The 12,500-nt window shown below is 47.6% G+C and overlaps 1 protein-coding gene across 1 annotated transcript in view; it reads right to left on the minus strand.

The window, feature by feature from the left end:
• The window catches only part of nrg2a (neuregulin 2a), a gene marked incomplete at both ends in the record, with an annotated part of 72,440 nt that overhangs the window by 38,076 nt on the left and 21,864 nt on the right, over positions 1-12,500 (minus strand). The window contains one exon of the mRNA XM_080549587.1: positions 30-195. Within this exon, the coding sequence (XP_080405713.1) occupies positions 30-195 (166 nt within the window). The remainder of the gene's footprint in view (positions 1-29; positions 196-12,500) is intronic.

The raw sequence follows: 12,500 nt of genomic DNA on the forward strand, positions 1-12,500 counted from the left end.
GGGCTACATCATGGCTCATTTCTACTCACAGGCTGGACTTTATTTTGATCTCTTTGCTTTTCTTGAGCTCGTTGCCGTCTTTGAACCATCTGTAGGTAGGGGAGGGGTTCCCCGTGGCCTCACACTTGACCGTGAGCCTGCTTCCCTCGTCCACCATCACTGGGTTCCTCATCCGCCTCAACTTAGGGGCTGCCGCTACAAGGAGAAAGGAACAGAAGAGTGAGTTGATATGTGACAGGGTCTGGTGAAAAAGTCCCCAAGTTAGGTCTTTTTTTTTTTTTTTTTTTACAGATTAGGAAAGTGTAAGCAGATTGTAAGCTTTCAAATTGTGTGTCATACATTAAAATCAGAAAATATTTACAGGAGCATAGAAGATATGATTATTCGAATGTTGGTACACCTCAAACCAAATGCCGAAGACACTCGCTCTGAATCAAAACCGATGCGTTTGCTGCCACACATGTTAGTAGATGGCTAGCAACTAAGAAGGCACATCGCTATGAACTTCTAACTGCATGTTTAGCACATCACAACATGCTGATAGAACATCAACATTCTAAAAACACATAACTACACATGATTAGATGAACACACAGTCCTTGCTTTTGAACACGACCGGAAACGTACGTTTGTTTTACAAGCCATATAGCCTTAACCCAGTAGCCTGAAGCAGGACGGAACGCAATACAGTGAATCCAATTCAGAAATTAGAAATATTTAGACGATCCTAAAACGATTGTTTGTTATATTGAGTGGGCTTTTCAACACTTACATTTTGGTAATATGAAGAAAAACGGAAAACAAAAGCTATTTTGGTCATTTGCGCAACTTACCGACATGCATACATGCACATACATATACTAAACAGCACCCATCTTACTATTGATTGCTGTTCATTCTTGATTTATCCAGATATAACATACAGTATGTGTGTGTAAGGGGGGGGGGGTGGAGAGAGATGGCATATGATATGGCCCCTTTATGTCACCCAGAGCTCAGCCACAAACTCTCTCAGATGACCAGATGAGGTCACCAGAGCCACCACAGGCGTGTGCTTCCTCACAGTCTGACTGTGTCGACATTTCACACAAGATACAAAGACTGGAAGGAGCGTTCGATATTTCTCATGACTGAATTTCAGAACCAATCACAAATCACACATTTTACTGTTGGATTCTACCCACCACTGAGATGACCGACACATGCCATATAAGCTAATGGGGCTGAGTTAGGTGGAGGATGGATATCAATCACATGTGTTTGAAAACCATTCCTCATTCCAATCCATGCGTGACAATGAGCCTTTCCTTTCATTTCTACCTCCGCCAGCCTCCCCTGATGTGTACAGTAGTACCAGTCAAAAGTTTGGACACACTTTCCTATTCAATCGAATGGGAAAGTGTGTCCAAACGTTTGACTGGTACCGTACGTCCATCACATGTCCCAGAACAGAACCATATACTGTAAAGCACTGGAGGAGGCTGTCGGCGCTGTCACTCGACGATCAAAGAACAGGCATTAGATTAGATTAAATTAAATTAAAGGTTATGGGCATTGCAGAGTACAAGTACCAGACAACAAAATGCAGTAGCCTATAGCATCCAACCAGAAAAGCAAACAGTGATATAAAACATGATAGTGATAGGTACAGTATGGCAAGTACGGCAGTTAGAGGTACAGGAGATGGATAGTAGTAAGCTATGCACAGTTAAGGTAGATATGTACAGCATGGTGTATTCAGATGTACAGTATAAATAGAGGCTATATCAAAAAGAGGTGTGCAAAGGTAGTATTTGTAAACAGCAGTAGTGCAAAGGGTAATTGAGTGTTCACATTGACCAGGGCTGTGTGCAACCAGCAGTAGTGCAAAGGCTAAATTGGTTGTCCACAGTGATCGGGGGGGGGAAACTGAGAGTCATTGTACCCCATGTTGGGGTAGGGGGGATTGTTCAGTGTGTGTGTGTGTGTGTGTGGGGGGGTTGTATATCAGAGTGACAGCTCTGTGAAAGAAGCGGTTCTGGAGCCTGCTGGTACTGAGACTTCTTGAGTCTCTTAGATGGTAGGGGGTCAAACAGACCGTGGCTGGGGTGGGTGGGAGGTATCCTTGATGATGCTTGCCTGGAGGGACTCGATGGTAGGGAATCTGGTGCCGATGATGCACATGGGCGGTTTTCACCACCCATTGCAGGGCCTTCCAGTCGGTCGGACACAGTGCAGTTGCCGTACCACACTGTGATGCAGTGTGGTTAAGACGCTCTCAATGGTGCAGCGGTAGAAGTTGGCCGGAATCCTGGGATTCTGCATTTTGGGGTTTGTAGTCCGTGATGCCTTGCCACATACAGTACGACGGAGGTCAGAGTTGCTCTGGATGTGCTCTTCGATCTGCAGTTTGTGGTCGAGCCTGGCTTCCCTGATGCCCCTCTTCGGATTAGCCCTGGCTGAGCTGCATCGCCTGATCTAAAAGCGCCGTCGCGTACATTAGGACAGAGCTGCAGGACCGAGTCTAGGACAGAACAGACTGAGCCATAGAGGACAGTGACTGGGGGGACTGGCTGGTTGGAGGGAGAGTGGGGAGGGGGTGGGGGGGGCAGGATAGACTGTAGCTACACAGTTGGTTGTCTCCCTGGTATGTAGTCTCTGGCCTGCTGTCACAACTGACAACTACGCAGATGTTGAGGACTCCCCCAGGGTACAGAGGGGGTGGGGTGAACAGAGGTAAAGGGGCTTCTCAAGGTGAGGTCTTGCTGGATCCCAACCCCACTCACTCTCTTCTCTTTCCCCAAGGCTCTCTCCCCATCGACGTGCATCTTCACGTGCGCCTTCCGCCATATTCAAGGTAGCCCAAAAGATGTATTAGGAGGTCGCTCTCTCACTCTCACTCTTACTATGCTCCTCTTGCTGTCTTTTTAAATAATGTATGTAAAGCACTTTGAATTGCCCCTGTTGTATGAAATGTGCTATACAAATAAACTCGCCTTGCCTTGCAGTGCCGTACACACTCACATTATCCCAGAGACTGATGTTGTAGTATATCTCAATAAATCCCTCATGCTTCAGTCTCTGACTCTTCACATTGATCTGTTTCTTTAGTCCATAGAGATAAAGCACAGGCTACTTTAATGCTCTTATTAAAAGATGATCACAGTCGTTTGGTTTTGGATACGAACATCGGTATCTCATACAAACAAAAACACAGCAAAAAGGAGGTGACAAGACCATAAAGAAGTATACATAGGTAATGACTTCAATCCAAAATTCCAGATGGATGCGCACCAAAAGTAATCACCAGTTGTCCTCATTTTGGAGCGATTGGCCCACTTCCCCCAGCTTCCCCAGACCGGCGATCTGTCTGTGCTAAACTAAAAGAAAACGACTCTTACATTTCTCATGTTTCTCTGTGGAAATTAGCAGGGGGATATGGAGGTCTTCAGGGTATGGGTACGGTTTGATAATGATTATGTTTAGTGTGCAGTGAGGTGAGTTTCCTGATGTAGATGGTCTACTCTAATGCAACACGAGCGCTCGACAGTGTTTCTCAGTAACACAGATCAAAGCGATTCTACACAACATAGCACTCTGTCTGCAGTGTGGTGGAGTCGCTTGTAAAATGTGCAGTGAGGAAATAATCAGCTTGATGTGGGTCAGAAGTCAGGAGACATTCGAAATCCCTCAATGTTCACTCTTTGCAATACAAGCATAGCGTGTACTCATGTATTAATTGAGGAGATATCTTGGTAGTGCTGTCTTACCCCCTTTGTCAGAACTACTGTGCACAAATAAAGAGCCCGGAGGAGAGTGTGGTGGCCATGGCAATAAAGCTTCTGGTCCTGTGTCTATCTGCAGGTCACGGTCGGAGCTTACATCCAACCTCCGCCACCTCTGGTCACGTTCATCCCTATAAGGGTGGAACATTCCGGGTACCACCGAGACCGGGGCCAGAGTTGCTGGCCGACCTGACCGTTCTCTTCAGATTAGAGTACCGTGACTTTTAAGGGCTCTCACCCTCCCGCAAATCACTTCACACCGCTTCACTAGCTAATCCCACAGGAGCCATGTTCCGTGGTGAACTATGGATTAGCATTATTTGGCAAGAAGCTCTACCGTACCACACTATGAATTTAATCATTCCCCATTAATCACATTTGGAATACATTGCAACAATATCATACAGCCTGGATGTTTGGAGCATCAGTCTTTAGGAACACCAGCTAATGGACAAAAGACAATCAATACCACTTACCCTATTCAAAGAGCGCCATTCTATCCTCATAATTCTGAAATACTGACGTAGCGTTCAATTTTCCATTGCTGATAGAAGCATTTGTGTATGCCAAGATTTATAGGGAGTGGCTAAGGGTTCAGTCGATTTAACAGGAATTATTCCAGGTCTCTGAATTACCAAAGTCATTTCAAAACAAGTTGTCGGTACCTTTTTGCTTGAAACTTGGTTTGCTGTGATCAAGCGCAAGGTGATGTATAATCATAATAAACACCATATAGCATAGATCAATGGAACCTACATTATGTTAGTGCCACACCAGCTGCACAACTGTCACACCACCACCATTTACCCAACAACCGTTGTTTGAAACCGCTTAGAGAGGACAGTGTCTTAGAACTGTCAACAACTTCTTGTTAGCTTCAAAAAGAAGGGCTAATGATCATTCTCACGCCAGGGGGTAAACACACACACACACCACACACACACACACACACACACACACCACACACACACACACACACACACACACACACACACAGATACTGGGGCAGGCCAGATGAGCCTTACCAGCTCATCCTCAGGTTGAACCTTTTGCTGAAATGGTAAAAGAGAAAAAGTTTTTGTGTGGTGGTCTCCTACCAAGTCTAGCTGGTTAAGTATCGTCAGACTAACCCCTAGGCTGAGAGATACGGTAGCGCTACAGCAGACCAACCCCTCACTGCGATGAGGCTCCCCGTGTCCTTGCAATTCCTGATGAAGACAAATCAAGCACAACACAAGACAAACAAGCCCAGTAGATAAAGAAGTGCTGCTCTTGATACAGGAGTGAACTCCAACCTAAATTCCCCAACGCAAATTCTTCCCCCCGGATCAGGTCACTGTGCTCTTGTGACTCTGAACATTGAGAAAATAAAAAAATGTGAAACCGACCGGGTTTTTGTCTGCGAAATAAATCTGAACCCCAAACAACGCAGGTACAGCACATCCGCTTTAACTGGAATATTACGAGTCTGTAGCCCGAGGAAACCCTAGTGAGCTGTATGTATTTGCATGCTCAGAGAACAGCGTTATTCAGATGATTCAACTCAGCAACTGTACAAGACATTACCTAAACAGAGGGCTGTCCTTGTTGCCACACAAATAAAGGCCCTTATTATGCAAGTCAGTCATCGGAAACACAGATGTGAAAACACTTATGAACCAATAAAACAAATTATTATAACCTTCCCCAGCCAGGTTGTGATTGAGCCTGCTGCGTTGATACTGTATGTTCATTATTATAAGTCGTTTTTTTATGTTTCAGCATTCCTGCCAACATTATTGCCCCCCGCATTTTTAATAGAATAGAATTGAGGTAGTTCAGTCACAGGGTTTTAAGCCATGAGAGGTAATAAGAGTCCAGAGGTCATGGAAGTCAATACTGTTAATACTGTTAATCAAGGACATAAGCTCGTACCGGAAACTATCCCGTTTCCCGTTGTGTTCTTTTTGTCATTGTGTCTTAAACTGTTCTGATCAGATTAGAAATCGGAGTCCCCATTGGAAACACCCTGTCGTACAATTACAAACCGTATGGTTTATATTTCATGAAACAACAAACTATCACATCTGCATTCTTGTTTTGATAGAGATGATCAGGTACAGGTACAGAACGTTAGGTACTGGTGTACTCACTAAATGAGCCAACAATGCACAGCTTGTTCTCCTGCTTCCCCTAAGACACTGGGAATGGAGTCCCCTAGGCACTCTTTTGTGCTTTTTTTTCCCTAGACAAAGCACTCACGATTACCATCATGTTATGACATACTACTGCTCGTGTCAAAAGGCACATTGTCTGATGCAGTGACCATAAATATTCCATGGGAAGTCATGCACGGGGTCTGCCGTATGCAATCCTGGTTGGTTAATACCTGGAGAAGCAGAGCTATGTTTCACCTAAGGGCAAGCTTAAACGAACAGAGCAAGAGGTCAGCCAGCTGTATCGGACACCTACTATACTTCAAAGGTGGATATTTCAGATGGCAGGTAAAAACCGCCTGCAGGTCTAGTCCCATAATAAGTGTGAATGTGTGTTCATTGACTGACAGTCAAATGTAAATGCAACTTCCAAAGACAGAGGAAACCATGGCATAACAAACCAACTGAGCTAACATAAGCAACCTGAACTGCGTTTGGTACTATGGATTTTTCATGCAGGCTTTAGGATTATTAAAAGATTAGTTCGAGAGCATTACTCAGGAATTCGGTCGGTAACAGCAGAGGTGACAGATGTGAAAATGATGGAATAACATTATTCTAAAAGATTAGATGAGTGAATGCAACTAAAGCTCTCCCAGAGCCCCCCTGAGCACAGGAGAGGTGCCTGTGAGCCTTCAGGCCAGGTGTGACTGCTGCAAGATCAGGGAAATTTCCCTAAATTAGAGGGAGAAACCTAAGTATGGGCTGAGCTGAATGGGAGGTGGGGAGCATAGTGTAAGACAATACATTGTGGCACAATACGGTGCCTTGTCTCTCTGACTTGCTAATCTAGTCACGGGGTCCTTAGATCAGTGTGTGTGACTTCCCAGGTCTTTGAGTGTGTGTGTGTGTGTGTGTGTGTGTGTGTGTCTCCAGAGGCCTGGCATTTCAGACACCAGTGGAACACCCTAGCGAAGGAGTGTCCCGTTAGAGGACAGGTGCTGGTTTACACCCCCTAGAGAGGGGTTCACAGACGAGGTGGCACACACACACGGCCACTGGATCATGCAGCCCAAAAACCGACTATGACACAAAGAAGCAAAAACAAGCCTCACAGTTCAGTGTTGAATTCATAATTAAACCATGGCACGCGAGAGACTGTGTGCGTGTGTGTGTGTGTGTGTGTCTATGTATATGTGTGACAGAGAGAGAGACAGAGACAGAGACAGAGACAGACACAGAGACAGAGACAGAGACAGAGACAGAGACAGACACAGAGACAGAGACAGAGACAGAGACAGAGTCAGAGACAGAGACAGAGACAGAGACAGAGACAGAGACAGAGACAGAGACAGAGACAGAGACAGAGACAGAGACGGAACCCATACTGTATGGTGCCTAAAAGACTACTGCAGTGTGTGTCTTTGAGATGGGGGTAGGTCTTCCCCGCGACCTCGGGTCAAACTACAGTGACATGCTGTGGCTTGCAGCCGCCGCAGAGTGAGAGAGCACATTGCTGCGTCTGTGACTCAAGCAAGCAGCTGCTATAAAGTCCCAGTGGCAAAGGAGCTTCCAGCCAAAAGAATGATTGAGAACCTTGACAAGAGGATCCACGACCAGCCTGGAGCTGAGCTAGGAAGTGGACAGGCTCTCAATGTATTCTATTATCACACTGTAGCATGTGTAGTCAGGTACACCAAACTCCAATATAATATATTATATATATATATATATATATATAATCATATATATATATATAATATTAATAATGTCATATTATTCTGTATGAGTCAAATTTGTCGCTCCACTCCATATACTCTGCCCAAAAATATGGATTAAGAAAAATGTCAAACGGGAGAATACAAGATAATTGTTTCATGCTGTTAAAAGGGGATACGTGTAGTGCAGAAGTCCAGAACCATGTGAGAGTCTGAACATAATGGAGTTACACCCAGCCTGCACCAGTAGGCTCTCAGTGTTTCCATAACAGCTGCGTCTAGGTGCTGTGCGACTATCGAGGTCCCCAGTTCGTTGGAGAGAGTGTTCATTTTGGGCTCGCACGCGAATGCCACATTAGTTCACACCAGTGCACCTACACTCACTGCAAAAAAGCCAGATGTGCTGCTACATGCTGCCCTTCCATGTGACAACCTGGCAGCAAGCTTTGACAAGACAAACTTGATACAAGTCCTGCACTCTCCCCCCCCACACACACACACAGTAACAAAGACACACTCGCACAAACCACCACCACTCTCCAAAAAGTGTGCACGAGTCTTCATTTTTTTACTTTTTCTTTTTACCTTTCGTTGGATCAATCTCCTCCAATCTCTCTCCTCTCCGTCCCTTTCTCCCTTCACCCTTCTTTCTTCTCTCTTTCCTCTCCCTCTTCCTGCCCTCCGACATGCTTGCTGTCAGTTCGAAAGTGTAAATCCTTCTCGGACCGAAAAAAAAAGAAACTGTAAAAAAACAGGTAGTCCTATGGGGGGAGCTTTTTGTGGCAAGCGGGCGCCAGACTCTGAGCCTGTCAGTGTGTCTCCCTCCTCCTATATAGACCGCACCAATCACCCACAGCAGGGAAACACCTACTCACTGCACTGCAGAGGGAGGGAGGGAGGGAGGGAGAGAGAGAGAGAAAAGATGAGGGGGGGGAGGGAGAGAAAGAGGAGGGAGAGAGAGACAGAGAGAGAGAGAGAGAGAGAGAGAGAGAGAAGATGAGGGGGGTGGGGGGGGGGGGGAGAAAAAGTTAGAGAGAGACAGAGTTAGGAAGGAAGAAAGAAAGGGGTAGGAAAGAAAGAAAGAGAACAAGGCAAGGGAGGGAGAGAGAGAGAGGGAGAGGGAGCAAATGGAGGCATTTCCCATTATATTGCCGTAAGGCTATTAACTATTGCCTGCCTGGATCTATCAGATAAGCAAGCGACTCTTCCAGGCCCTGAAGCCGGATAGCAGTTCCAACCTGAGACAGGCAGCCAAGAACCCCCACATAGAGGAGGGGAGGGGAGGGGATAGCCCATTGCAAACAGGCTCCCCTGCTGCCTCCCTCACTCAGCTCCCCTGTGCCCTGCGCCTGCCTGGAGCATCCTCTATACAAATGACCTTTGCTCATACGGGAGAGGGGCCAGCTAAGCCCCCCCCCCCCCAACTCTGACCCCACCCAGCTCCCTGTGGATCTGACCCACCCCTGCCAGGTTAGTCGGGGGGGGGGGGGGGGGGGTCTCTCACACAAGAAGTGGGTGCTCAAAGGAATAGATAACAAGTCCTAAATGTGTACGCATACAGACGGAATTATCTGGAAGAATATTGGAAATGAGACAGCAATAGTCACCCTCAAGACAGAGGGTGCTCCTTTAAAATGACGCGCAAACGTCAAGCATTTCCTCTTCCACACCTCTCTCTCTCCCTCTCCCTCTCCCTCTCTCTCTCTCTCTCTCTCTCTCTGCCCCCCTTTCTCTCCCTCTCTCCTCCCTCCGTCCCCCACCCTGCTGTGCCGAGCGAGCCCCAGCACGTCTGCGGTTGTGTCTCTCTCTGCCGGCGTGTCGTCACTTAACCAGAGCAGTGAGCTCTCTCCCTCTCACACACACACACACACACACACACACACACACACACACTCTTTTCATATCAGACCCCCCACTCTTTCCTCTGCAACGCAACGCTACAGAGACCGCAAATTACTGCTGATGTTGCACAAAGCGATCCCATGACAGATTTATCATAATAACGTGGCTTCTTTGAACAAAGAAACAATGCATCGTCAAATGCTACTTGTCGTCGAGAGCATTATGGACTATCAAAAAAACCTTTTGCAGTTGATGAGAAGAACAAAAGCCAGTGTCAGGGCTAACCTGTTTATCCTCATCTTGATGTCACACAAATTAGGGCTCTATGATACCATTGTTTCCTAAAGCTGTTATGCAGCCGGAAACTTTAATGACCAAATGCTGACTGAGTTTCACTCTCTCTCCTCGCCCGACAGCCGCTGAGAGGATAAGACATGGGAAAAACAAACGGCGAAAAAGGGATGCAGAATGAAACTTCTTGTTGTCCTAAAAAACGTCCGTGAGTCATTCATTCTGCTCGTTCGGTATCGGGGGCCTCCCAAAGGCTTCTTTCGGTCCAGCCCTCTGTGAATTCATGTCACTGCTGAGGGTGGGGGGGGCGGGGGGGGGGGCTTTTGAGTGGGTGGCAGAGAGAGGGCCATGTCTCAACAGGTCAGCCCGACGCTCAGCACCAAGCCTCCACTCTGGAAACTTCAAATGTAGGCCAGGTGCCCACTGCCAACTGCAGTCCAGAGCCTCTCTGTCTCTTTATCCCACAGTGCTGATTTCATCTGTCAACGGCGATGACCAAGGACTGGAGGGGCTCCAGTGTGTCAGGAAACCTACGCCCCCCCCGTCCCCCCCCCCCTGTCCCCCCCAACCCCCTTCTGTTGAACAAGATGGGACTTGTTACCATGCCTGTGCGTCCTCTCTCTGGCACCTGCGTGTGTGTGTGTGTGTGTGTGTGTGTTTGTATTTGCATGTGGGTGTGTCCGTGTGCGTCACAAAAAGGGTGTTCATCCATAGCGGTTGGACTAAATTACAAGGAACGACTTGAGAATATTTAAAAAAAAGGACGTTGTAAATGTGTTCAGTGTTGCAAGGTTTGACATTAAACCGTTTTGCGTGGTAAGTGTTGTTTGTGTACTTGTGTTTCACATCTATCTAAGTCAACACATTATGTTAATGAGACCACTGTCATGTCTTTTTTTTCCCGTGGCCTGAAAATACGGATTTCATTTAAAGAAAAGGAAGGATTAACATTTGCGTGAGCTCCCCACCCACACACACCCCAACCTTTTCCTCCCTGCTCCCAGTGGACACATGTCTCCATGCAGTGCCACCCACCAAGCAAACGGGTGGAAGATGGAAGATTGAATGAAGGATAACATCAGTCCATCCTGACTAAAATGGCTGCACTTATCCGTGTGTGTGTGTGTATGTGTGTGTGTGTGCGTGTGTATGTGTGTGTGTGTGTATGTGTGTGTGTGTGTGTGTGTGTGTATGTGTGTGTGTGTGTGTGTGTGTGTGTGTATGTTTGTGTATGTGTGTGATCATGCCTACGGGGTGTTGTGGGTGTACTCCGCTACTCACTATTGAGGGCGCCTTCTCCTTATCTTGTTTACAATCCAAAGAAGCAGGGGTACACATGATAACACACACACACACACACACACACACACACACACACACACACCCTTGTTCATGTGCAGTGTGTCCAGCTCATGGAGAGAGAAGCGCTGTCTGATTCTTTAGTGCAGCATGGGGGACAGAAGTAAAAGACAGAGGCTAAAAACAGCTCCAGTTCTCCTCTCCTCTCGTACACACACACACACACATGCACGCACACACACACAACACACACATGCACGCACACACGCACACACACATGCACGCACACACACACTTACATGCACACGCACACGCAGTCACACACACACACATACACACACGCATGCACGCACACACACACGCATGCACGCACACACACTTACACACACACACACGCACATGCATACATAAACACACACACACACACACGCATACATACACACACACACGCATGCACGCACACGCATACATACACACACACACAAACACACGCATGCACGCACACACGCACACACTCACACACACGCACAAATGCACGCACACTTACACACACGCACACACACACGCACATGCACATGCACACGCACACACACACACACGGAAAACTCTGTCCCTTCTTTTTCTACTCCATTAGGAAGCATCTGCTGTTTCTCAACCTCCGGGCCCTGGGGCCGTCCTGGGATCAGGGTCTGGTGGAGGGGCTGAGAGGGGTGGGCTGAGAGGGGTGGGCTGGTGGTGGGCTGGTGGTGGTGGTGGGGGAGGCTGACATTAAGAGTAAATAAAAAGAATCTGGAGCCATCCCCCTAAAAGTCCTGGCTTAGACTCCCTGGATGTCCCGCTCATAAACCCTTCACAGGCCCCATCTCTGCCTGCCTCCCGGCAAACACACAGCCCCCCGATCCCACGTCCCCTCCTCCTGCCTGCTCCCAGATCAGACGAGATAGCTGTCTTCTATGATGAAGCTGAGGAGCGCCCCCCCCCCCCCTCTGTACCTGCACATCGTCACATTGCTGCACATCGACAGCTCCCCTGCCCTCTTTTCACAAGCACAGGAGTTTATCTCTCCAGACCTAATGGTTTTAAACACCCATCACATTGTTTGGAAATGTCTGCTTTTTCTGCCAGTGAAGTGCGTGGGGGGTGGGTGGTAGGGGGGGGGGGGGGCGATGCAGAGTGGAGGCTAGTCCCTGCTTTTAACACTTGTCTGTTGACTCGACTCTGAGAGGTGAAGCCAGGGCAGCCGTGTGGGGCGAGGAGAGGAGGCCAGGTAGGGGTGGGAGAGGACAGAGAGAGGGGTGGAGGGGGGTGGGGGTACATGGGAGAGGGGCTAAAGAAGTGCAAGAGAGGAGTCCATTGACAAAACAAACAACATAATGTGTCCCCTTTGTCAGAAAAACACTAAACGGTCCTACCTACCTGCCTCTCTCGCCCGCCTATGAACGAGAGCTCTG

This window comes from Nansenia antarctica (assembly GCF_963989245.1).
Source record: "Nansenia antarctica genome assembly, chromosome: 20".
Lineage (NCBI taxonomy): Eukaryota > Metazoa > Chordata > Actinopteri > Argentiniformes > Microstomatidae > Nansenia > Nansenia antarctica.